This window comes from Spermophilus citellus, assembly GCF_964194105.1.
Source record: "Spermophilus citellus genome assembly, chromosome: 4".
In the NCBI taxonomy this organism is placed as follows: Eukaryota; Metazoa; Chordata; class Mammalia; order Rodentia; family Sciuridae; genus Spermophilus; species Spermophilus citellus.
In genome coordinates, this window is record NC_138185.1 from 10,431,652 (window position 1) to 10,459,323 (window position 27,672).

The following is a 27,672-nucleotide window of genomic DNA, read 5'->3' on the forward strand; positions in this document are numbered from 1 at the left end:
CACAAAACAAGACTCAACAATATGCTGCCTACAGGAGATGCATTTGATAGGAAAAGATATACATAGACTGAAGGTGAAAGGTTGGGACAAATCATATCACTCATATGGACTGCGGAAACAAGCAAGAGTGTCCATACATATATCTAATAAAATAGATTTCAAGCCAAAGTTAATCAAAAGGGATAAAGAGGGACACTACATACTGCTCAAGGGAACCATACACCAACAAGATATAACAATCATAAATATATATGCCCCAAACAATGGTGCAGCTATGTTCGTCAAGCAAACTCTTCTCAAGTTCAAGAGTCTAATAGACCACCATACAATAATCATGGGAGACTTCAACACACTTCTCTCACCACTGGACAGATCTTCCAAACAAAAGTTGAATAAGGAAACTATAGAGCTCAATAACACAATTAACAACCTAGACTTAATTGACATATATAGAATATACCACCCAACATCAAGCAGTTACACTTTTTTCTCAGCAGCACATGGATCCTTCTCAAAAATAGATCATATATTATGTCACAGGGCAACTCTTAGACAATATAAAGGAGTAGAGATAATACCATGCATCCTATCTGATCATAATGGAATGAAACTGAAAATCAACGATAAAAGAAGGAAGGAAAAATCATGCATCACTTGGAGAATGAACAATAGGTTACTGAATGATCAATGGGTTTTAGAAGACATCACGGAGGAAATTAAAAACTTCTTAGAGTTAAATGAAAACACAGACACAACATATCGAAATCTATGGGACACATTGAAAGCAGTTCTAAGAGGAAAATTCATTGCTTGGAGTTCATTCCTTAAAAAAAGAAAAAACCAACAAATAACTGATCTCATACTTCATCTCAAAATCCTAGAAAAAGAAGAGGAAAACAACAGCAAAAGAAGTAGAAGGCAAGAAATAATTAAAATCAGAGCTGAAATTAATGAAATAGAAACAAAAGAAACAATTGAAAAAATTGACAAAACTAAAAGTTGGTTCTTTGAAAAAATAAATAAAATCGACAGACCCTTAGCCATGCTAATGAAGAGAAGAAGAGAGAGAACCCAAATTACTAGCATACGGGATGAAAAAGGCAATATCACAACAGACACTTCAGAAATACAGAAGATAATCAGAAATTATTTTGAATCCTTATACTCCAATAAAATAGAAGATAGTGAAGGCATCGATAAATTTCTTAAGTCATATGATCTGCCCAGATTGAGTTAGGAGGATATAGACAACCTAAACAGACCAATATCAATTGAGGAAATAGAAGAAACCATCAAAAGACTACCAACTAAGAAAAGCCCAGGACCGGATGGGTATACAGCAGAGTTTTACAAAACCTTTAAAGAGGAACTAACACCAATACTTTTCAAGCTATTTCAGGAAATAGAAAAAGAGGGAGAACTTCCAAATACATTCTACGAGGCCAACATCACCCTGATTCCTAAACCAGACAAAGACACTTCAAAGAAAGAAAACTACAGACCAATATCTCTAATGAACCTAGATGCAAAAATCCTCAATAAAATTCTGGCGAATCGGATTCAAAAACATATCAAAAAAATTATACACCATGATTAAGTAGGATTCATCCCTGGGATGCAAGGCTGGTTCAATATACGGAAATCAATAAATGTTATTCACCACATCAATAGACTTAAAAATAAGAACCATATGATCATCTCGATAGATGCATTAAAAGCATTTGACAAAGTACAGCATCCCTTTATGTTCAAAACTCTAGAAAAATTAGGGATAACAGGATCATACCTCAACATTGTAAAAGCAATCTATGCTAAGCCACAGGCCAGCATCATTCTGAATGGAGAAAAATTGAAGGCATTCCCTCTAAGATCTGGTACAAGACAGGGATGCCCTCTCTCACCACTTCTGTTCAACATAGTCCTCGAAACACTGGCCAGAGCAATTAGACAGACGAAAGAAATTAAAGGCATAAAAATAGGAAAAGAAGAACTTAAATTATCACTATTTGCAGACGATATGATTCTATACCTAGCAGACCCAAAAGGGTCTACAAAGAAACTATTAGAGCTAATAAATGAATTCAGCAAAGTGGCAGGATATAAAATCAACACACATAAATCAAATGCATTCCTGTATATCAGCGACAAATCCTCTGAAACGGAAATGAGTACAACTACTCCATTCACAATATCCCCCCCAAAAATAAAATACTTGGGAATCAACCTAACAAAAGAGGTGAAAGACTTATACAATGAAAACTACAGAACCCTAAAGAGAGATATAGAAGAAGACCTTAGAAGATGGAAAAATATACCCTGTTCATGGATAGGCAGAACTAACATCATCAAAATGGCGATATTACCAAAAGTTCTCTATAAGTTCAATGCAGTGCCAATCAAAATCCCAACAGCATTTCTTGTAGAGATAGATAAAACAATCATGAAATTCATATGGAATAATAAAAGACCCAGAATAGCAAAAACAATGCTAAGCAGGAAGTGTGAATCAGGCGGTATAGCGATACCAGACTTCAAACTATACTACAGAGCAATAGTATCAAAAACAGCATGATACTGGTACCAAAACAGGCGGGTGGACCAATGGTACAGAATAGAGGACACAGTAACCAATCCACAAAACTACAACTATCTTATATTTGATAAAGGGGCTAAAAGCATGCAATGGAGGAAGGATAGTATCTTCAACAAATGGTGCTGGGAAAACTGGAAATCCATTTGCATCAAAATGAAACTGAATCCCTTTCTCTCGCCATGCACAAAAGTTAACTCAAAATGGATCAAGAAGCTTGATATTAAATCAGAGACACGGCGTCTGATAGAAGAAAAAGTTGGCTATGATCTACATACTGTGGGGTCGGGCTCCAAATTCCTCAATAGGACACCCATAGCACAAGAGTTAACAACTAGAATCAACAAATGGGACTTACTCAAACTAAAACGTTTTTTCTCAGCAAAAGAAACAATAAGAGAGGTAAACAGCGAGCCTACATCCCGGGAACAAATCTTTACTCCACACACTTCAGATAGAGCCCTAATATCCAGAGTATACAAAGAACTCAAAAAATTAGACAATAAGATAACAAATAACCCAATCAACAAATGGGCCAAGGACCTGAACAGACACTTCTCAGAGGAGGACATACAATCAATTAATAAGTACATGAAAAAATGCTCACCATCGCTAGCAGTCAGAGAAATGCAAATCAAAACCACCCTAAGATACCATCTCACTCCAGTAAGATTGGCAGCCACTATGAAGTCCAACAACAACAAGTGCTGGAGAGGATGCGGGGAAAAGGGTACACTTGTTCATTGTTGGTGGGACTGCAAATTGGTGCAGCCAATTTGGAAAGCAGTATGGAGATTTCTTGGAAAGCTGGGAATGGAACCACCATTTGACCCAGCTATTCCCCTTCTCGGTCTATTCCCTAAAGACCTAATAAGAGCATGCTACAGGGACACTGCTACATCGATGTTCATAGCAGCACAATTCACGATAGCAAGATTGTGGAACCAACCTAGATGCCCTTCAGTAGATGAATGGATAAAAAAATGTGGCATTTATACACAATGGAGTATTACTCTGCATTAAGAAATGACAAAATCATAGAATTTGGAGGGAAATGGATGGCATTAGAGCAGATTATGCTAAGTGAAGCTAGCCAATCCTTAAAAAACAAATGCCAAATGACTGCTTTGATATAAGGGGAGTAACCAAGGACAGGGTAGGGATGAAGAGCTTGAGAAGAAGATTAACATTAAACAGGGATGAGAGGTGGGAGGGAAAGGGAGTGAGAAGGGAAATCGCATGGAAATGGAAGGTGATCCTCAGGGTTTTACAAAATTACATATAAGAGGAAATGAGGGGTAAGAGAAGAATAATACAAGTGGAAGAAATGATTTACAGTAGACGGGGTAGAGAGAGAAATGGGGAGGGGAGGGGAGGGGAGGGGGGATAGTAGAGAATAGGATAGACAGCAGAATACATCAGACACTAGAATGGCAATATGTAAATCAATGGAAGTGTAGCTGATGTGATACAGCAATCTGTATACAGGGTAAAAATGGGAGTTCATAACCCACTTGAATCAAACTGTGAAATATGATATATTAAGAACTATGTAATGTTTTCAACGACCAACAATAAAAAAAATATTGTGCTTTTTTCCTTTTCTTTTTCAAAATATCTAGGAAAATAGGGTTCTATATGAGGAAGATGTGCACTCTTTAAATAACAGACTATCTCCTCAAGAAAATGAGACATGATTAGATGAATTAATATGTGTGAAATATTTTGAGTGGTGTTAGCTTTAGCTGTCGTTATTAATAAAAAGTCTGGAAGTTGTAGATGTAGCTATCTGATCCAGAGTTAAGTTAAACCAACTAATTAAAAAAGTCTATGGAACTTTACACATTCCATTGGTACCATATGTGTTTTGTAATGAGCTTAAAGATTACATCATCACATAGGTATCTGGGCTGTGCTTCCTCACATGATATAACTTGGCTAATTCCATCCATGTGAAATTCAGGGAAATTCCAGGACAGAATTATTATTATCACCAATTTTGTTGAACCCAAGTGGTGTCTTTCACTCCTGTGGGGGGAGGGACTTCCTTGACACATCTTATGTGGCTGCTGACTTGGATGGAGCACCCTTGAGCACTGACTATTTTGTTGGAGTTTAATGTGAACCAGCAAGCACACACCTGGACAGGTGAGTGGCACCTGAAGGAATGGTAAAAAGCACCTCCATGGGTAGAATAAGTAACTCCAGGAGAATATGCAGACAGATGACGGGTTTTTTTTTTTTTTGTTAGTGATCATAAAATAGGCCAAATGAACAATTCTGAAAGAAGAAAACTCTAGAAGAGCCCTTTTGTCTTTGGAAAAGAAGAGTTCCGATGGCAGAGTACTTCTGCAGCCTTTGTGTGGTAGCAGTTGCTAAGCCGTCCTTACAGTCTGAATTTTATTACTTGATTATTCACAGAAATCAACCAAGCAACCTCCTAGAGGCAACAGCAAATGGTGAGGAAGTTCTCAGAGTGTAGCACTCACTACTGCAGCTTGAATAGAATAACACGGGATCTTGTGTGTTTACAGGAACTCTCAAAGATCCCTCTAGATTAATGGGACTTTCCATTGAGAGGTGGTAATGCACATCGAATCGGCGGTATCTTATTTTTTCTCCATTCACTTAGAGTGGTATTCTTTGGAAGTGGAGTTATACAACAGGTAGTTATTGAACACCTACAATGTGCCAGGCACCATTCCCAGCACTTGGGATAGTGATGAACAAGACAGGCATGGCCCCTGGCCTTTTGGATCTCATATCTTATTTGAGGAGACAATAGCACATGTGTAACCAAAGAAATAGTATAATTCCAGATAGGCATACAACTGACACTGAGCCCAGACTGAAGTTCTGAACGGACAGCCTCACCAAGCCCTGGAGGAGAGAGGAAGGGGCCCCTTCGCTTGGCAGCTTAAGGCTTAAGGAGACCCCCACACAATCACACACCTGATCAGAAACAAAAATGTATGTTATTCATCCTATAGACAAAGGTACAGTATTTTCTACTGTCATCTCCAAATCTAACCACCCGGTGGCTCCTGGCTGGCTGCCATGTTCATATAAGATAGAGGTGTGTTGCTATTTCAAGGTAATTTAGTTCAGTGGTGCAGGTGTGGAATTTAGGGCTCTATAATATTCATGCTTTATTAAATAAGAATAAAACTGACCAGTGTCATTAGTGACCTCTTTTACTTTTGCCAGTTCCCAGGTGCCACAAGCTTCTCTGGTGTGTGTGTTGAAAGAACCTTGGTCAAATTCTCAGTCGCCCCAGTGTTGCCCTTAGAAACTTGGGTCATTTAATCAACTAACCACTGCACAAGTACCCTGAGCACCCATACATCTGGCTGCCTTCTAGGCCCTGAGAAACCTACTGGGCCTCAGTATGTGCTCAAATAATACAAAATACAGCTGGAACCTGATGACCTTTCTTGGGTTTCACTGGCCCAGCGATCTAGTTCTGTTCAAGGAGTCACTTCTCCCCCGGGGATTCCTGTGCGGATCTCGTGTGCCTGATCGTACACTCCAAGGGAGAGCCCAGAGTTTAGGGCCAATCTCTCACACTGCAAGGGAGAGCCCGGGATTTAGGGCCAATCTGTGTGTCCCATCCTCTTAGCTGAGGTGCATTGTGTCTATTCAGAGTGCGTCCATGTTCCAGGTCAGTCACACCAGAGTGCCCCTGGGGACTTTACTGGGACAACTCAGAAAGGGAAGATCTTTCCATTAGGAAGCTTCCTGGAGAGTCCAGGTTTGCTGTCGGCCACCAAACAGGGAAGGCTGTCTTAATTGCAAAGCCAGCACAGGCAGAAACACAGCTAAGAGATGAGGTGAAGGAAGGGGAGGAAGCAGAAGGTCAAATTCTAATGGCAGCATTTGAGACCATCCATCCAGCCTGGTTCTTAGATATTCTCTTTAAAATTGGGGAAAATAATATTTATCCATCACATTATTATATGAATTAAGAAAAGTCGATTACTGAGCACAGAACTGGGCAGAGGATAGGCACTGGATTGCTTATTATTATTTGGTTGACAACATGACATGTCTGATGTCCCATGCTCCAATATAGGATTATTTGTGTTCACTACCTACACTCCTTTCCAAATCGCCCACAGGCCACGGTCGTTCCCATCTGTCGCTCAGTTTTTCCTTTTCTCACCTCTGGAGATGAGTGTCAGTTCAGCAGCCGCAGCCGGTCTGGGTGATTATGAATTGCTTGGCTGCTCTGATGCACCTGAGACATGAAAGGACTGGTTCCTGCATCCCACTCTCCCACCAAGCTTAAGAAAGATGAAAGCCACAACTGAGTTTAGGAAGACGCTAAGCCACGCAGCAGGGCAGCGCGATGTGAATTCCCAGGGCCGCCTGCCTGTTCTGAGCCTGCCTTTGCCCTGCCTTCCCATAAAGAAGGCAAATAACTTGTAGGGGTTCCAATCACATGGCTTGATTTGGATGTGAAGAAAGAAAACATTTACACGGAGGTAGGTGTGTGGAGATTTCTAGGCCTAGGTATAGAGAGAGGGTAGAAGAGCCTGAGGGCAGAGAAGCCCACGGTTCTCATTGCAGCGTTTACCTTTTTTGCCCAGTCAGTGGGAACACTGGGCAGGTGCTCCACTGCTGAGGGGCGTGGCTGAGTTGGGCACTGTCTCTGAAGTGAGGCCCTGGGTGCAGACACTGGCAACCAGCCCTGGTTAATTTGAGGCCCCTTCGGTGATGTGGTGGCTGGAGGATGCCCCACTGTGGGTGAGGAATTCAGAGCCACAGATGCACTGAGCCACATGCTCACCCTCCCCCTGGGTGCTGCGCTTCTGGGGAGGAAAGTGGGGCTCTGACACCCCCTGGGGGTTTTCCTTATCTGTCACCCACCAAGCTTTGTGGTGGGAAACAGAAATCTTTCATTACTCTACATCTTCTCACCCTGGGAAGAGACTGGACTCAGCCAGGTGGTCCTCAGGTGGGTTCCGTGTAGCTGCAGAGCCCCTGGTGACTCAGAGTTCTCCAGAGGCTCCTCACCCTCATCTTGGAGGTGGAACTGGCTGGGAGTTGGGGTCTCAGAAGTCTGTTAATGGCATAAGGTAGTTCAATTTTGTTTTGATTTCTTGGCAGACAGTCAACAGGAACATGGGACTCCAAGATGTTTGAATCCTTGAAAGGAGAGACTTAAAACAACCTAGAGTACAAGCTTCCACGTGAGAGTTATCAAAACTGGACACCCATACTTTAGGGAAATGGCTGATATGGGCTACACTGTGACTGGCTTGGGGTCTCAGAGCCAAGTCATATCTCGTTGGTGAAGATGGGATCTTCCCTGAAGGAGCAGACAGTTCCACTGTTAATTGTTTCAGGTACAGGCCAGTCTTCAGCTAAGCAAAATCTCCAGGGGAACTTTGAGACACCGGGTCACCTTCTGCCATGGGACAGTCAGTCAGGACACAGGTCTCTTCTAGGGCTTGAGGTCTGGTTGGAGCCCGTTCGGTATCTGTATGTTAGTTTCTGCTTGAGTTTTTCCTTGAACTCTCTTAGCAGTAAAACCTGTCTCTGATATATTATGGGGCATCCTTGGGAGTCATGGGCTAAGATGTTCAAGGGAGTGCAGTGTACATTCTGACGGGAGAGTGGTGGCATCAGAGACAAACACTGGCAACGGTGAGGGCAGGTAGATCATGTCACAGCACAGGCAGGAGTCAACCAAAGGGTAAGACCTATCCCAGAATGCACCATATGGCATACTGAAAAACTCCAGAAGTAACAGGTAAAAATTTGGTGAGAGAGGGATTAACACCAAACAACAGTTTGGTTTATATACAGTAGACCCAAGCAGAATGATATTCAGCTAGTACCATATGAATACCGTGGGATAATTTAATAACTTTCTTGTTTTCAAAGTCTTAAGAATCAGATTACATAAGCATTTTTCTTTCTCAAATTAGCAGATGAATTAATGTTCTGGTACATCTTATGGACATCTTTGCTTGCGATCCACCATGGCTTACAAAGTTCACCTTCCCTGGTTCACAGTCGGAGCATCTGGTGTCAAACACAGGTTATGCTGAAGGATACACATGGCCCCACAGGTTTGTCCTCCCAGGAGTCTGCTCCAAACTTCTTAGGGAGCCAAGACCCCGGAAATAAATGGAGGTGGATTTGTAATGTATAAGAATTCTTTTTAAGATGGTCTCAGTACATTTCCATTTTTTTTTTTTTTGTTCTAGGTAACTTGGAATTTATTGAAAATGTGCTTTATTTGCTAAGGACAGTGTTACTCAGTTTGTGGATGGAGGGGGGCTTTCCCTTCCCAGAGCCCCAGGGGGACGGCATTTGAATAATCAGATGCTCTTGATGTGATCTCAGGGACAGGTTTACGAATCGAATCGGGGTTCAGAGACTGAATGGAGGTCTTGCAGCTCAGCCCTGGCAGTTAGGAAACAGCAAAACTTAAAATAATCCAACAGAAATTCCCTGAGTCAGACCACTGTGAGATGACCTGGTGGAACTGTTACCCCTGTTGGCCAGTGAGAGTCCTTGCTTCTCGGATGTTGAAGAATAACACCAGAAAAGCACACGCCGAGGCAAGGTCAGAGTAGAAATTAGAAGTTTATTAAAGGACAGCAGAAAAGACTTCTCCCGGAGGAAGAAGGGGACCCAAGAGGTGGAATCTGGTTGGCGGGCAAATGTGTTCCCCTTTTTATAGGTTTGATGATGGGGTGCAAGGAGGAAGGGTTAGGACACAGGTGGGCCAAACAAGTAATCTGGGCAGGAAGGACTTAATTATCACTTTCTGGGATGGGTTTATCACTTTTCTGGGATGGGCTATCTCCAAATCTGTTGGGGGCTGTTTCCTGGGCTCCAGTAACATTTCTTTGGGGTGGACTTTGGCCTAGGGCCTTTCCGGGGACTTCATTAACATTTCATGAGTTGTCCTGTGTTTCCCTGGATCATTGTCAGCATGGCCTCCATTTTAGATTTCACTCCATATTAGACCGGATTTACCTAACTACACTGACTACCTAATTTTAAATCTGGCTTCAGAACTGCTTTGGAAAGAAAGCTTTTTTTGTAAGTGTAAAATGGGATCACTTTTGAAATAAAAAAAATATATATATATCTATTACTTAATTATGGACTGTTCTATGCATCATAAAATTGAACATGAAGATTATACGTTGGGGTATGAATTAGAGATTTTTAAATTGTAATGTGCCTTCAGACATAATTTTAAAATTTTTTTCTACTTTAAATAGGATTGCTTCATAGCATTTCGATCACACTCCTTTGTAGAATTAGTATCTTCAGAGAAAGATTTTAATCATTAGCCTACTGAACTATCACAATATAAGTGAAAGTAAAAGTGCTTATAGATAAGAATATATGAGTAATTCACATAACCAACACGGTGGAGACAGTCTCCTATAGTGTAAGCAGTGTTACCATGGTGACTGGTGGGGAGGTCCCTCCAGGATTAGAGACACATTCCTTATGGGACAATGGCTCCCATGCTGCCTTCCATCACCTCCCCTCTTTATAACCAAGTTAATCAGTTTCCAAAGAGTCCTGACGCTGGTGAAGCCTGTGCTCTCTCTTTCTCTTGCTTTGTTTTTCTGCTGACAAGTGTCACACCGCTGGCTGGTTATTATTTTACCGTGGTGGCACTGTATTGGTTTTGGAGGTTGTTGTTGATTGGGATGCCCCCTCAGCCTGTGGCTCCTCATCAAGGTCTAGATCAGTTTTACACAAACACATCCTACAAGTTACATGAGTATGGGATTTATAAAATAAAAAGCCATGTAGTTGTGATCTGGGTGCCGCAACAAGGTGGGAAAGGTGATTTTTCTTAAATTAGAATTTCACCTCCAGACTGTGTTCATCTCACAAAAAACCTAAAGAATATTGTCACATTTTCCCTTCCTGATCGTCTTGGCCAAATTTATAATGCTGAAGGACGAGGGGCTCCCTGAAATCCATCATCAGTCTCTTCAGGGTTCTCTGTGGCAAACAACACAATATAGCCTTTAGCTAGATTCAGCATAAGAACATGGAAAACTAGGAAAAAATGGGCAGACTTTTCCTGAGGGCAGGGGAGGAGGGACCCAGAGTGAAGGCCAGTGTCTAAGGATGGCAGTGAAATCCCTTCTGCACACCTTCTCACTAGCCAGTGTGCCTGAGGCCAGGGCGATTCACTGGCACCTCTGTTGCTGCTGCTCTGCCCCCCAGTGCTCGCCCCCAAGAACCATTCTCCACAACACCTGCACCTTCCGTTATTGTTCTTTGAGAAACTCTCAGCCTAGTGACCCTGATTGGCTGGATCCAGGCTTGCGTCCTACCTTAAAGGGGGTTGAGGTAGTTGAGTTCTGACTTCTCACTGGAGAGGTAAGACTGTGGCCTCGAGATTTCCTTGAAGATGCAAAAATATTCAAAAGACATTAGGTGGTCATAGACAGGTAAGATGCCCACCTCCCTGCAAATCAGATCCTGCAGCAGCTTCCCTTTGAAGTGGCTACCTGGCTTATAGCTAAATACGTTCTAGGTTCTGAATAAATTCTTGTTGCATCATACTAGGGAATTTGGATTTTCTCTCAAAGATATTCTGTAACATCTATTTATAATAAATAAGCTGTAACTCCTTTCTCAGTATCAAAATTGCTATAAGCATATACTATTGAAATAAACAGGTTACAGAATGGCCTATTTTATAAAGGTCTAAAAATACTGTGTAGGTGGGAAGGTTTTGAAAAATGTACTTTTTGACAGGCAAAAGCGAAATTAAGAATGATTACATTTTGGACCAAAGTCAGAGTGTTTTTCTTGATTTTGTGTCATCTTGCTTTGCAGAATGTACAGTTTCTAAGGTGTTGCAGAGAATAAAAAGCCATGTTCTGGAGTCATAGCGTCACCTGGTGGATAAATGAAAGGTTGCCAAGGCAATGGGCCATCACATGACATAAACAGTGAATGTAAACATTTATGGACTCTTACACATTGTAACTGAATGAATTCACCAGCAGCTCTCTTGTGTTATATATTGCTATTAAATCCCTAAATACACAGTGATTCATTCATTCATGCATTTATTGATTCATTAATAAATATTTATTTATTTAACATTTATCAAGCACCTGCTTCTCTGTTGGTGCCACTGTGAGAATGTCCACGGTCTACATTCCTTGGTGTTCTGAGTTTTATGGGGGAGACAGTTAAAAAGGAAATGCAGGCTGGACATGGTGGCTCATGCCTGTAATCCCAGTGGCATGGGCGGCTGAGGCAGGAGGATCACAATTTCAAAGCCACCCTCAGCGACTTAGGGAGGCTCTAAGCAATGTAGCAGGAGCCGGTCTCAAAATAAATAAATAAATAAATAAATAAATAAATAAATAAATAAATAAATATAAAAAGGGCTGGGAATGTGGCTTAGTATTTAAGTGCCCCTGGGTTCTATTCCCAGTTACTGCCTCCCCACCCCCCAAAGAAATGTGCCAGGGAAGGCTATAAACTTGTTTAAGGGAGTGGGGATGTTTAAGGAAAACCCCTGTCTTACTCCTTGTGCTGCTATAACAAAAATACCTGAGACTAGGAAATGTATACAAGTAGAAATTTATCTCACAGCTCTGGAGGCTGGGAAATCCAAGGTAAGGAGTCAGCAGGCCCTGGGTCTGGAGAGGAATCTGGCCTCTCTTTCCAAAATGCTGCCTTGCTTCTGCCTCTTCCCAAGGGAGGAACAGTGTCCTCCGGTGGCAGCAGGTGGAAGAGAAGGAACCTACTCCTAAGGCATCTTCATAAGGGCCTTTTCCCATCCATGAGGCTGTTGCCTTCAGACACAATCCGTTATTGAAGGCCTTGCCTCTTAATACCACCATGCTGACGATTCAGTCTTAACATTTGGATTTGGGGGACACATTCAGATCATAGCAGACAGATTGATGTAGAGGCTGAGTCTTAAGATAAGCAGAATTTAGCTGGATGAGTAACAGCAGAAAAGACACCATGAGCCACAGGAAAAGCAAGTGCAAAGGCCCCACTGTAGGAGAGAGCTTATAGCATTCATGGAGTGGAGGCCTGTAAAGAAGGAACACAAGGAGGGAGGGGGGACAGATGGCATAGAACAAGGTGGGAGAGGGAGGAGGGGCCTTGTGAGAAATACCCTCAGTGCGGTGAGAAGATGCAAAGCCTTTCAGACACGGTCATGGCAAAATCATTTACAAAACTGTGGATGCAACTTGACATGTCCTAGCATAAAAAGAAGATTCAAGAGAGGTACAAAAGAGGAATTCATCATTGCCATGAACCTTGGGCGCCCCCTTCAGGCACTGAACAGAATTACTTCCTGACAGTGGGGGTTTGCCCCTCCCTGCCCCTCATTGGGCATGAAGCATCCTCTCAAATTTCCCCTGCAAGTCTTAGAACCAGGAGCCCAAGTAGAGGCTGCAGATTGGAGGCGCCGGCCGCCCACACACGGATATGGAATGACGTGATGATTCACTGTCACTTTGTGATGGAATATGAATTATGCTAGGATGTATCTGCACAATTTTGTAGCTCACCCATCAATTCCAGCAGGTTTTGGTTTTTCTTCTCAACTTTCCAGTCAGTGTATTGATCGCTTCTGTCCTTCTGTCTTCCTCCTACAGTTCTCATGCTGTTAGTCACCTAGGCATTCATTATCATCTTATGTGTCCTTGTTGGAGTGCTGAGTCACATTTGTACTAAGAACACTTTCTGAATACTGTATAATTCTCTCGCCTATTTGGGTTATAGTCTGTCCCTAGCACTGGAATGCAAGCTGTGAGCACAGGGAATTCTGTCTATTGTTTTCGCTGCAGCAATCCCAGTGCCTGGCACCTGTCCTTCTTGGCCCAGTCAACAGCCACCGAATCCAGAGTCTTTGTTGACCTCTGCAGCCAGATATGAGCTCTTCCTCCCAATTTTGGTCCCAGGGGTGCAGCTTCAGGGGCTGTGATCTGTGGTTTTAATGTGTCAATCCTACGCTCCATGATGCCAAGAGCTGTGACTGATTTATTTGCAGTTGCATTCAGCATAAATAAATAAATTCACCCCCCCCCCCCAGGTAAGTGTGTTAGAACAGAAGCCTGGGGGTTACAAATTCAAATACCTATGCTGTGAGTGGGGCTCCACGGGGTCCCGGGGAGGGAACACTAGCTAAATTGGCCATGCTGGGGCACACTAGTAGCTGCCACCATGCAGGCAGGCAGGCAGTGTCACCAGACCTCTGATTTTTACAAGCTCAAGCAAAACTAAAAATATGATATTGTTGAGCGAATTTGACCAACTTTCAATGATTGGTAAAATTAAAGAAAAATACCAAGAAGGTAACATAAGGCATATCTTGGAACCAGTCAGTGGGTGGCCAGACAGAAGGGAACATCTTCAGTCACCCTCAGGGGGACAGTATTTACAAGTGGTCACTAGTGATTCTACCCCCTCACCTGCAGATCTCCATGCTCTGCTTCTCCCTTCTCCCTCAGGCTGGCCCCAACAGCTAGGGACAGCTTCCAGCTGGAGAAAGAACCAGAGCAAAAGTTGGAAATGCTCAATATCAGAAAATGAAAGGATTATTTCTTGATTTTAATTCTTGTGCTATAGGAGTCTTATTAAGGCAGTAGGGGCCTAATCTGATATGATGGAAATTTGGGCCTACTTTTTCTTCTATTAGATGCAGGGTCTCTTATTTAATTCCTAGGTCCTTGATCCACTTTGAGTTGAGTTTTGTGCATGGTGAGAGATAGGGGTTTAATTTCATTTTGTTGCATATGGATTTCCAGTTTTCCCAGCACCATTTGTTGAAGAGGCTATCTTTTCTCCAATGTATTTTTGGCGCCCTTGTCTAATATAAGATAACAATAATTTGCCAACAATATGATTCTATATCTAGAAGACCCCAAAAAATTCCACCAGAAAATTTGTAGATCTAGTAGATAGATTCAGCAAAGTAACAGGATACAAAATCAACACCCATAAATCAAAGGCATTTCTGTATATCAGTGACAAATCCTCTGAAAGGGAAATAAGGAAAACTATATATTTAACAATAGCCTAAAAAATAAAATAAAACTGGGAATCAACCTAACAAAAGAGGTGAAAGACCTCTACATCAGAAACTACAGAATGCTAAAGAAAAAAATTAAAGAACACCTTAGAAGATGTAAATATGGAAAGACCTACCTTGTTCTTGGATAGGCAGAATTAATATTATCAAAATGACCATACCACCAAAAGCATTATAAAGATTGAATGCAATTTCAATAAAAATCCCAATGACATTACTCATAGAAACAGAAAAAGCACTCATGAAATTCATCTGGAAAAATAAGAGACCCAGAATACCTAAAGCAATCCTTAGCAAGAAGAGTGAAGCAGGTGGCATCACTATACCAGACCTTAAACTATACTACAGAGCAATAGTAACAAAACAGCATGGTATTGACACTAAAATAGACTGGTAGACCAATGATACAGAATAGAAGACACAGAGAAAATAAAAGAATTTTAAGCAGGAGACTTGAAGTCCCCTGGCCATGGGCTTGCAGAGCTAGGTTCCCTGCTGGGAAACAGATTAGCTGAAAACATACCAAGTGCTGCACTGGGGGAAGGGGGGGGGTGGTGGGAAGCAGAGGAGACCTCTGAAGCAGGTCTTCAGAGGGAGCCAAGTCAGCAACACAGCTTCTGGGGTTAGCCCTCATCTTCTGTCCGGATGGAATGGCACCACCCTGTGCCTAGACTCTGCCCAGCTCCTGTCAGATGCACTCCAGTGAATAGCTGCTGCCTGACGGCCAGACCTGCATGTGCAAATCAGCTTTGGTTGGCGACCCAGCAACTGATGTCTCTTTTTGCCCCACCCTGCTTTCAGAAGCCCAGCTGTGTTTCAGTAGCCATATTTCCTACTGTAGGAATTAATCACAGTTGTTTAAGGTACCACCAGATCTCATTGATCTCATCGCTGTGACCAGTACTTGAGAAGATAAGACAAACATAGTACGGAGGGGATTGGAGCATTCTGGTAAATGCCATCTACTGGGGATGGTGGGAGGGGGAGGAAATGGAGACTGAGAGTGGGCACAGCAGAAAGGCAACTTCTGCCTTCTTTCTCCACTCTCACATGCTCTGAGGACCCATCCTTGGAGAAGCACCAGCCATCTTGTGATGATGAGGGAAGTCCAAAACCTGAGCTTCTGATGAAAGCCATGACTTTTTGAGCTGCTGATCCAGCCCACCATCCCTTACCCCATATCACTTGTTACATGAGACTGTGATCCCTGTTACATAAGCCACCCTCAGCCCTTCTGTCCTTGGACCCAGGCACTTTCTGGTGCCATTTTTCAGCTGGAGAAACAGTTAAGGAGGGACAAGGGTGTTGAGGACTTATTGTGACAAACAGCCTCGGATGGAAAGGCTTCTTAGTACTCCTCAGTAGCACAGCATGTTAGCCTCTGGCCCCATGTAATTTTAAATGCCTAAAGGAATCTGTGGATCTCTCTTCGGTACATCATAAGCTGATTTTCTGAGTCTGCTTTATGGGCCTCTGTATCAGTCGATTCTTATGTTGTGTTGCTTTAGATCCTTTCAGTTTCACCTGCCTTTGTCCTCCCGTCTCTGGCCACCTGCTATACTCCAGTGGCTCCTGCAGTGGACAGCTGCACATGGGCCATGGCCAACTTCAGGTGTGCAGTTGCGGTCCTCTTGCGACTCAGGATGGGGACATCTGGACTAACAGCTGCTCTGAGATAGGATGGAAGAAATAAGAAATAGGTAGAAAGGAGACATAAAGGAAGGATAAAGAAAGAAGATTTTAATTTAGAAATTCTTTAAACTTTTCCAAGCCTGTGTCACCAGTATCTTTCCCAGGTCCTTTATCCCAAATTCCTGGAAAATGTGTAAATCTACCTGAGTACTGTGAATTAACCATCCCCAGTAAATTATGTAAAACAAATGATATTTTGAGAATTCTATAATTTAGGGAAACAGCCGTATCTACCCAGGATAATGAAGCCCACATCAGTCTAAGAAGATTGACCAGACCACCAGAAACTGTCTTGAGATCACCAGCAGATATCAATCCCACATACCTCCCCACACCCACCCCTCACCAAGATGCCTTTAAAAGAAGATCCCGGAGGCATCTCTCACTCTTGAATATGTGTACCTGGCTTTGCCTCTAAAGCTGTCTCTCTACGCCAGTGAACTGAGATTCTTTTCTGTTAGAGCTCCCCCTTCTCTCCGGAAACTTCTCTGACCCTTCTCCAGAGACACCTCTTCCCCGGGAGGGTTCCTTATTCCAGTGCCTTGTGCTTAGATCCTCACACCTTCCACTACCACCCAGGGTGTCCCTGTAGGCTGCTTAGGTCAGGGAGGCTATGGGATCAGCTGTGGGTGAGCAACCTGCTCAGATGGAAAGGGCTAGCCTTTGAATGGGAAAAGGGAACTGAGAGTCTTCCCCATTTTCCCTGACTAGACCTTCCTGAGTCATGCGTAAAACGTTCTCTTAGAGTCTCTTAGAGGACAGTCCCCAAAGACAAAGCCTCTGGCTGTGCTTGAGCCCAAGCCAAGGTCAGCTCGGTGCTGTTGGCTGTGCTGCCTTCCCTGTGCGCTGTGCGCCTGCCCCTCCTTCTGCTGCCGGCGACTGCACTCCATAGCGAAGCAGACGCATCTAAGCCTTTGCCTCGGCTCTGCTCTCAAAGATCCAGGCTAGGGTGGCTTCTGACCACGGTCACCCTTCTCTCCAGGGCACTTTCCAGTGTCTACACATCCGAAATGGATGCCGACGTCTAAAAAGACAGCACCAACAGTGTTACAGAGGGAGGTGGTAGTAACGCTGAGTCAGCGGCAGTTCCTCGTCTTGAAAGCTCGAATTTTGGGCAGAGGAACTTCAGAAGCATCTAGGCTGAGCTAAGAACACCATTACGAATCAGAGGCACTGGTGTAAGTGTGCCGGAATTTTTCACCGGTATTGCTGAATAAATTATAGGAGCGCCACCTCCTCTGCGCCTTTTGGATTTCCCTCGAGCCAAGTTCCTTTTTAGGTGATGAACAGGAACCTGCCCGGCCCTGGCGGCCCCGCCCGGCGCGCCCCCTGCTGCCCACGGCGGGCGTCGGCAGCCGAGCGCCACGCCCCCGTTCTGTCGGTTCACAGGGCGTTGCCTGTCCCTTTAATTGGCCTGTACCAAGTCCTTCCAGGGTTCATCTGCGCCCTGAGTCCCAGCTGTGGGGAATTGTGGGTAAGGGATTCTATAGGAAGGAATGTGGAGACTGCGTTGTATTTCAAGCTGCGCTCCGGGCTCGCAGCGAGAGAGTGAGCGCGGACACGGGGAGACGCGCACCACAGCCGCCCTCCCCGCCGCGCCGGGTGGTGCGGCCCCAAGATGGCGGCCACCATGAAGAAGGCGGTGAGTGCAGCGCTGGGGCGAGAGCGGCCGGCGCGGCCTGGGCGGGCTAGGGCGAGGGTCGCAGCTCGGGCTTGGTCCTGGGGGCGCCCTGGGCACCTGGGTCATAAGCCGGGACCTTCGGGGTCCTGGGATGCCTCCCTCCGGGGACCGCGGCCCGGCCTTGCGCTGGGTGCGGGAAGCCCGAGGCCCGTTGGCTGCGGCGGGGTGTGCGCGTGCTCGCGTTGGCCCTCCGCAGGCCGCGGGTGGGTGCCCGGCGCCGTGTTCACTGTGAGGAAGCGGAGGCTGGGGAGGAAGGTCGCGGGGCCCGGGAGCGGGAGAGCAGAGGCAGCGGTGTCCGGTGCACAGTCCGAGCCCCGGGTCCGGGAGAGCGGAGCAGGTGGTGCACGTGCACAGTCCGAGCCCCGTGAGCGGGAGAGCAGAATGGGCGGTGTCCGGTGCGAGGCCCGAGCCCCGGGACGCGGGAGAACAGAACAGGCGGTGTCCGGTGCGAGGCCCGAGCCCCGGGACGCGGGAGAGCAGAGCTGGCCCGTGCACTGTGGACTGCCTAAGCCCCAAGAGCGGGAAAGCAGGCGGATGCACGGTGGACAGCCCCAGCCCGGGGAGCTGGAGAGCAGAGCTGATCCTTCACTGTAGGCAGCCTGAGTGGTGCCCTTCGCCCTGCAGGGTGAAGCCTAGGGTCTGCTGACGATGGGGTATCATGGCTCAGCGCCGCGCATCTGTCATCTGGGTCCTCTTGCGACTCAGGGGATGGGGACACCTGGACTAAGAGCAGGCTGTAGTCCCGCAGTGACCCTGCTGCTCCAAAGCAGAGCTGGATGTCAGATTTGGTCATTTTATTTTCCCCAGAGCCCACTTTCCAATATTTATCTTAAAAAGGTATATGGTAATTATATATACTTATAGGGCATAGCGTGATATTTCATCACACTGTTTTACTCAAAAGCAAAGTAAACTTCCATTTGGGATTTATAGCCAGCAAGCCTTCCCAAATATCTAGATAGAAGAAAAAGGAAATCAGGGTGGGGGAAAGGTGAAGAATTAACAGCTAATAAATATTGATGTTTTATTGTGTGCTGGGACAGTTCTTAGCCCATTTCATTTATTATTTATCTTGGTTCACTACTCTTGTTGGGAGATAACTGTTTTTATCCTTATTTGGCAGAAGCGGAAACGGAGGCAAAAGCTAGGATTTAAAGACCTTCTTACTCCAGAATCTTTTTAACTGTGAAAGGTGTTTCTTGCTGAGAATCCTCTAGCTGATGGGATTTGTTTTCACTCCACTTTTAAATCTACTTTTTACTCTCCTGCTGTTTAGTATCACATTGTCTATAGCTTCTATGCATGCTGTTGGGTGACCAGCCATCCTGCCTTGCCCAAGATCAAGGGACAGCTAAACCTGGGAGTCAGGATGCATTGCTCACCCTGTGGTCCGTCCTTATAAATTTTATTTAGGAACAGAGTAAGGTCTGGGACCCTGGAGATTTCAGGCAGGTATGAAACTGAGGTTCCCTTCCCCTTTGTTTTGTTAAGTTGCATCCTCCCTGGTCATATGGCCTTTAATTCCTTGGAAGACACTGGTTGTGGTTCATTCCTGTTGTACAGATACGGAAAGTAGTACAGAGACTATGAGAACATTGAGAAAATGGTAGAAGAATGATTTGAACCTTGGACAGATTACCAACCTTTTCCCTCTTTCATTCATTGAATAAATTTTTTTGAGCATGTGATATGACACAGTCTCAATTTTAAATGATGTAGGTAACAGTGTGGGCATTTAGAAGTTCTTATCCCTGTGTCCTCCCAGTGGGGTGAACTCTTGGGGGAGAGGCAGCCAGTAGTCACATAGGAAGCTGAACTTTCCATCTCTGATGAGAGCTGTGGGGGGAAAGGGCTTGCGAGATGAAGGCTAGAATCAGGGAGTACATAGCATGTGGTTAAATAGTGCCAACAGTGAAGATTTCCACCCCTACACTATTTATTGTCGCCAGCATGGTTATTGCCATTGAGCATCATCTTGTTCATCTTGTCTTTTGCCACCTCCCCCCACCAAATGAAAGCTGGCAGGTATTAATGAGGGCAGGGTTGAAGCTCTCTTGTCACAGTGGCTGGCACATAGGAAATACTACTAAATAATTGTTAAATTCATGACTGTGCTTGAAAGGTGCATGAAAGTACAAAGCAAAAATCACATACAGAGTCTTGGTAGATACCTTTAAAAAGTAAAAACCGACTGAAACTGGCCATTTTCTTTCTGGGGACTCAGCTGTCACTACTCAAACTCAGTGCAGAGCATGATTGAGCATGGTTCACTTCCTCCTAGAATCCCATAAGATAGTAACTCTTAAAGATAAGAGTATAATTAGAGGTTGGGGAATTTTAATTTTCCCTTGAACCCTGAGCAGTCATATTTCTCTTAGGCCTAGCAGGATTTCCTTCTATACCTGCATCTGTTCTTTGTAGTGAGTTTGGCTAAAGAGTGTTCAGGAGGTAAAGTGCTTAGCTATCATTTATTGAACAGTGACTACATCCCCAGTCCCGGTGCTCAGTACTCATTTCATCACCCCTGTAAGGTAGAACTAGCTTCTCATTTTAGAGATGACAAATCTGAGGTGGTGTCAAGAGAATTGAGTAATTTACCTAAAGTTCCTGCTTGGGTGTATTGGCATCCACTATGACTTTCCTCCACTCTATGCTGCTTTGAGTACTAGAAAATCGCAACACTGGCAGTAACTACATTTGGTTTCTCTTAAGGAAGTGTTCCTAACCTTTTGGGATTGTGGATCCCTTTGAAAATCTGTGAAAACTACCAAGACTGCTTGCAAGAAGGGTGCACATTAATATGCATGCCACTTTGCATACAGTTTCAGGAGTAAATTTACTTCTCAATGTTTTGGACCCCAATTAAGAATTATTCTCTCTCAGCCAGGCACAGTGGCGCACTTCTGTAATCCCAGCAGCTTGGGAGGCTGAGGCAGGAGGATCAGGAATTCAAAGCCAGCCTCAGCAAGTTAGTGAAACCCTGTCTCTAAATAAAAAATAAAAATGGGCTGGAGGTGTGGTTCAGTGGTTGAGCACCATGGGTTCAGTCCCTGGAACCAAAAAAAGCATTACCTTTTCTGCCAAAATGCAGGTTCAGGAAACATAGAAGTGTTCTAGAATAGCATTGTACAACCAGAAGCCACTGCCCCTGGCCATTGAAGGTGTGACTTACCCCTGCTGTGAACCACCCCACAGGGCAGTGTACAGTAACATTGGTATATACCCTTTTGACACACCAGTTGCAGCCCTGAACCTTGGTGGGAGAGCCCCTGTTAGGAGTTGTGCACCAGGGTCTAAGTGCCTACTGGTGCTTGCCTTTTGGTGGGTCTACCGCAGGAAATGTCTGTTTTGAAAAGAGCAGTAACCAAGTTCTCTGCAGCACTTTCACTTTTTTAAGTGTTCAGAAGCCCATGTGCACACGTATATTTGAGTCTGATTCATCATGATTTAGATTCAAATTCAGAAACCATTAGCTTTACTTGTGTCAGGCAGCTCTCCTACGTACTTTTACATGAATTACCCTTTAAAATCCTCATGATAGCAAACACAGCTATAAATACATATGAAGTGTTCTGGAGCTCAATATTTAACTAAAACGGCATAAACTTTTTAGGCAAGCAGGAGCTCTAGGATTCTCTATTCTCTGCGTAGGAAATTAGTAGTTCTAATATAGGGAGGATTACTTAAATGCCAAGACACCTGCTTATAGGTGTTCCTGTGGTTTCTTTAGTATAGCTTCATGTTTCCCACTTTATAAAAACTGTGTGGGGTTGAACACTCAGAAAGCTACACAATCATGATGTAAGGGATTTCTTCGGATGTGCTTGGAATCTGGTGGTAGGTCTAATGCATGTGAAATGGCTTATTGGGAAGAAAGCCTAATAAAAGGGAGGGCTCAATTCTGGTTTCTGCCTTTATATTCTGGCCACTGAGCCGTCTTGCTTGAGACTACAGGTTGACTTTCAAGTACTGGAGAAATAAAAGTTTTATGTTTTATGTCATGGGTCACAAGAGACAAAGGATGGAGTGTGGATATTGTGAACTCATTTCTTTCTTCTTTCATTGGCAATAAAACTGGTAATCCTTATGAAGCTGCATTTATTATATAGTTATGATAAACTATATGTGCTAATAGATATAATAATGTAGCTTCAGTAACAACTATTTTTATACCATACATTGTTAGTCCTTTATAATAAGAGCACCTGTTTATAAAGGAATCTCTAAGGAGAGTCTGGTATTTAATTTTATTTCTTAATATATAGAGCCCATTTGAGAACCTGATGAAATCCAGGAACTTCCTGCTGCCTCTTCTAAGTATGCAGAAACTCATGTACGCATGTGCACACAATATACGCGTATACTTTTGCATTCCAATTCTTAGAGCCCACAGGCATGTCTTGGACTTTTGGGACCAGGCTGCCTTGGTAAAAATCCGACTCCTTTATTTTCTGGCTGTGCGACTTTGGGCCAATTATTTAAATTCTGTGCCAGTTTTTCCACCTGTGAAATAGCAGTGACAATCCCCCTTATTAAGACTGGTTGGAGAATTAGTAGAGATGATCAAATGCCTAGAAAGTTCTTGGTGTATAGTAAGGGCTCAATCAGTGTCAGCTGTTAGCTTTAGTACTTTATGCTTTATGACATCCAAGCCCTCTTTATTTGCAGATTTTTTTTATCATTTTATAAACATTTAATCTTTATCATTTTATAGTGAATTGTGTCTTATGAAGACATATAAACAAGCTTCACATTATAATATAATTTTTACTATGTACAGGGTATAACCATTGAATATCAGTTTGATTAAAAACTAGAGACTCTCATATTTATGATCTTAACAATATGCTTATACACGTTTTAACTCTATGGGGGAAAAATCTAATATGAGGCATTAACATTATTTGACCATAGATATTTTTTGCTCCCTGGGTTATCTTGATGACAGAGTATTCTGCCTTGGGAAAGTCTACTATTGGCCAAAGATGAGCTGTTTCTTTTTTCTGACTTACTAAATGTTGTTTATATTTGGAATGTATACAAGTTAGGCACTATTTTCTGTAATGTTAAAAAATTTATAGATTTATGAACAAATTTTAAGCTCATGGAGCAAAGACTAAGGCATTTGTGATATTCTATACGTTTTATGATTCTGGACTACATTAGGATAGTTTATTGATATTTTAGTAAAATAAGCTAATCTATAACTTCTTCATTAAAATTCTACAAAAAATTGAAAACTTTTTTTCAGGCTGCAGAAGATGTCAATGTTACTTTTGAAGATCAGCAAAAGATAAACAAATTTGCCCGGAATACAAGTAGAATCACAGAACTAAAGGAAGAAATAGAAGTAAAAAAGGTATTTGTCTTATTTCGGAAAAATAAAAAGTTGTTTATTTTTAAAAGTTGAGCACAGTTAAGTATATCTCTGTGGGCTTTTGTTGTCGGCAACACAGTCTACCCTAAGTAGAAAGTCATTTTTTTAAGGGATGTGAGAGAACAGAATTGGTGAGGGCCTTGGGTCTAGACTGAGGGTTCGGGAGCAAGTTCTAGAACTGTGTCTGAGAGAACTTGACCAGGGACGAAACTGCTTTTTCTCCGCTGACCCGAGAGCCAGCAGCCTCCTTGGTGAGGAGGAGCACCGAGCTGCTGCTACAGCAACCCCATGTCCCTGAGGCCGGTGCCCAGCTTCTCCTGCAGCTTTCTCAAAATGTCCAGTTCATGTGCATTCCATTGGTGGAAGTTAAGCTATTATTCCCTCCAGCCCCCATCTCAGCAAGCAAGGCTGAGAAAGGTAGATTTGTTTCCTGTTTTTTTGTTTGGTTCTTGTGAGAAGGCAGGCTTCACCAGCGGGGAATTGTTTAAAGTGGAAATGTTGAGTGATCTCAGATACCGACAGTCCACGTAGGGTAGGGTGCTCATAGCAGTCTGGAAACATCCAGAGGATGATGTATTGGCTCCTCAGTGATTCCAGGTGAGGTGTCATCTAAGGGTAAGAGTTTAGTTTTCTTTTTAGTGTGGTGATACCTTTGTGAAAGAGCCCCTCAGAAAGTTGGTGTCCCCATATTGAACCTGGCTTTTAGTTCTGTTGGGGAATCTTGAGACATTTTCATTGCTGTTCACTTTTGCACTTACAGAAACAACTCCAAAATTTAGAAGATGCCTGTGATGACATCATGCTTGCAGATGATGACTGCTTAATGATACCTTATCAAATTGGGGATGTTTTCATTAGCCATTCTCAAGAGGAAACACAGGAAATGTTAGAGGAAGCAAAGGTATGTGGGAGTCTTTCCCTGGGTGACAAGGTCTAATTCTTAAATTAGGACTTATATCACTTTAAAGAACATGTAATTTTGGGTGGAGGAAAATAATGGATGTTAAGTAACATTAAGGGTGTTATACCGTCCCAGGCAGGCTCTCAATGCTTTGCCAGCATAATTTTACTTAATCTTAATGATGATCCATTTTTATCCCAATTTGGAAGAGAAATAGAGGCTTGGAGAGGTTACAGTATTTTTTCATAGTGACATGTAAACAGTGGTCTTCTGACACTGGAATTTTCTCCTAACTGAAAGTATAGAAAGTACAGCACATTATAAAGCACAAAAGAGAAACTTCCTGTAATCCCACTGTCCAGAGGTGACCATCCATAGGGAACATGCTCATGTATCTTGTTCTTTTCCTCATTCTCTGTGTAGTTTTGCTCCACACTTTGGTTAAGGTTACTCACCTAGCACATGTTCATTGGGAACCTTCTTGGACTCAGGCAGACTTATGTCATTTTCTGTGACTTATTTACTACCATCTTTAATACCGTATAGTTGGACATTAATTTAGCTTACTGCTCTTGTTAATATCAACTTGTCTTTGATATTTTGTCATAGTATTGTCATAGTGAGCATTCTTACACATAAATCTTTGTTTACATTTTGAAAATTATTTTGAGGAAATGATCAGAGACCTGTACTGACTGGGCCAGAGTGTGGGCTCTTTAGCACTGCTTGAGACAAGGGTGCATTATGTGCAGTTGCTCACTAACTTGCATGCCCTCAGCTGTCGATGAGAAACAGCCACAGAGCTAGCGTGTGAGAAGCCAAGGGCATTCAAACATTTCCTCAACTTTAGCTTTATTAACTTGAATATTACTTAAATTGATAATCTTCCTTGTTTATATGCCTAAACAAGCATTAAACCCACATCCAATAAACCTGTGAAAATAAGATGGGTAAATGAATTTGCACGACTGTGCTGCAGTGAAACTTTATAGAAACGAGCTTCAGGCTGGATTGGCCTGTGGGCTGTCATTTGTCCACCCCATCTTAGAGCAGAGGGTTTTGAGGAAAGGGGGATATGATGGACTTGTAATTTAAAAATAATCTTCTAGTCTTATTTGGTTGATTGGATTTTCTGATATGGAAATTTTCTCTTTTTTAATAGGTACATGTCTTGTTTCTATTTCTGTGTGTGTGTATGTGTGTGTGTGTTACTGGGAATCAAATCCAGGGATGTTGTACCACTAAGCTACAACCCCAGGCTTTTTTATTTTGAGAGGGTCTCCCTAAGTTGCCTAGGCTGGTCTCAAACTCTTGATCCTCCTGCTGCAGCCTCCCATGTTGCTGAAATTAGGGACATGGCCACTGCATCTGGCAATTTCTAGTTTTTGTCTTGTAATAGTTGCTTTCAAACTTTTAGCAGGCTTTAGAATTAGAATCTCCCATGGATTTGTTAAAAATTGATGTTGTTGAGCCCAACACAAAGAAATTCTAACTCATAAGACCTGGGGTAAGGCTTTAGAATTTGTATTTTTAATAATTCCAGGTGATTTTTGCCCCAATACTGGGCAGAGGGCCACACTTTGAGAACCATTGGCTAGACTTCTAAAAGAATAACATTGCTAAAACTAAGTGTTTGTCTTTGCTCCTGAGGTCAACATGTTAATGGGTATGCCATCTGTGGGCAAAATGGCTGTGTCTTGCTCTTCTCTTCCAAAGTTTAGCCCTAGAGGCTTCATAGTGAAAACTGCCAGATTTTGACTATAGGCTGTTACTCTTAACTATTGGTGATTTTGTGTGTTTTGATGGGACAGGTTGTGTTAGAAGGCAGGCAAGCTCATGGTACATGTTTACAGAAGTCTTTGTATGTACTTCTTTCTTTATTAGGCTATGGTAATTTAAGAATTAATTTTCTTTTAGCTGCTTCAGTTTTTAGACTAGCAAAGCTGAGAAACAATCATGACTTATTCTGTGATTAAATAAGTATGGACCTGAATTAGACTTTTGTCTCAGATCTAATTATCAGTGTCATTTAGCTGCATGTCCAAGTTTAGAAAGTTCTTGACCTGAAATTCTTTCCAAATATTATTTCAGACACAGATGCTCTGAAACCAGCCAACTGAATAGAATTAATTTAAGCTATTTTTTTTTTTTCCAGAAAAATTTGCAAGAAGAAATTGACGCCTTAGAATCCAGAGTGGAATCAATTCAGCGGGTGTTAGCAGATTTGAAAGTTCAGTTATATGCAAAATTTGGCAGCAACATAAATCTTGAAGCTGATGAAAGTTAAACATTTTATAATACTTTTTTTATTTGTTTAATAAACTTGAATATTGTTTGAAATGATAATTTCCCTTCTTCAAATGATATGGAAAGGAAAATTTTCTCTTTTTAAACTTTTCATTTATTTAATGGAAACTTGCCTATTTTCACATGTCGTGCTTATTTATTTTATATTTTTGAAAAAAGACAGTATTCATCTATGTATTTTGCATAACTGTTATATCAAGTTTAGGAGCTTTATGTCATGTTATTAAAATCAGTTAAGCAACCGTCTATGTTTCTATATTATTTAGAATACTTGTTGCAATTTTCATTGATAAAATTTAAGTTGTGTCCCCTTTATGTATCTGACATCAGTTGCTCTCCAAGGAAGGTGGAAACCACAAAAAGATGGGCAGTCTTGCACTTGCTTGCTCAGTTCACAATGAAAACTTTGTCATTTGCTGCAAAAAAAGTGTGCATAAATATATGTAATAGACATAGTTAAACATATATCAAACATACTTTTTACATATATCACTATCATAGATGTTGCTAAATAAAGGGGTAATGTCCAGACATGTGAGGCATGTCAAACTCGTTTTGGTCTTGGTGATTGAACTCAGGTGCAATCAACCCCTGAGCCATACCCCCCAGCCTTTTTATTTTTTTTATTTTGAGACAGGGTCTTGCTAAGTTGCTGAGGCTGGCCTTGAATTTGGGATCCCTTGTCTTAGCCTCCTGAGCTTTTGGAATTACAGGTGTGCACCACTGCACCTGGCCATGTCAATCTTCATATAAATATAGAGCAAACAACAGAAGAACAAAGAATATTTTAGAAACCAAGAGATGTATATCTGTAGAGAAAAAGTTTAATTTTTTGAAATTATAAATTTTAGGCTTATAATTTCAGTGCTTTGTAATTAATTAGGGGTATATATTGACAATGATGCGGAAAATGAGCAGCAGTATATTTAAAAGTACGGCAGATTTTTAAATAAAGAGAGCATTTGCCTTCCATTTCTTCCCCCAAAGGACACATTTGGGAATTTAGAAGACCTAAGTATACCATCCTTCCCAGCAGATGGCACTGATAAGCCAAGATACCAAG

At 42.6% G+C, this 27,672-nt stretch overlaps 1 protein-coding gene across 1 annotated transcript; it reads left to right on the plus strand.

The window, feature by feature from the left end:
* Positions 1–17,831: 17,831 nt before the first annotated feature.
* PFDN4 (prefoldin subunit 4) lies at positions 17,832–26,855 on the plus strand. Its single transcript, XM_081290830.1, has 4 exons — positions 17,832–17,985; positions 23,276–23,383; positions 24,162–24,302; positions 26,458–26,855. The coding sequence occupies exons 1-4, from the start codon at positions 17,962–17,964 to the stop codon at positions 26,587–26,589; spliced, it is 405 nt and encodes a 134-aa protein (XP_081146956.1). The 5' UTR covers positions 17,832–17,961; the 3' UTR covers positions 26,590–26,855.
* The last annotated feature ends 817 nt before the right edge of the window (positions 26,856–27,672 follow it).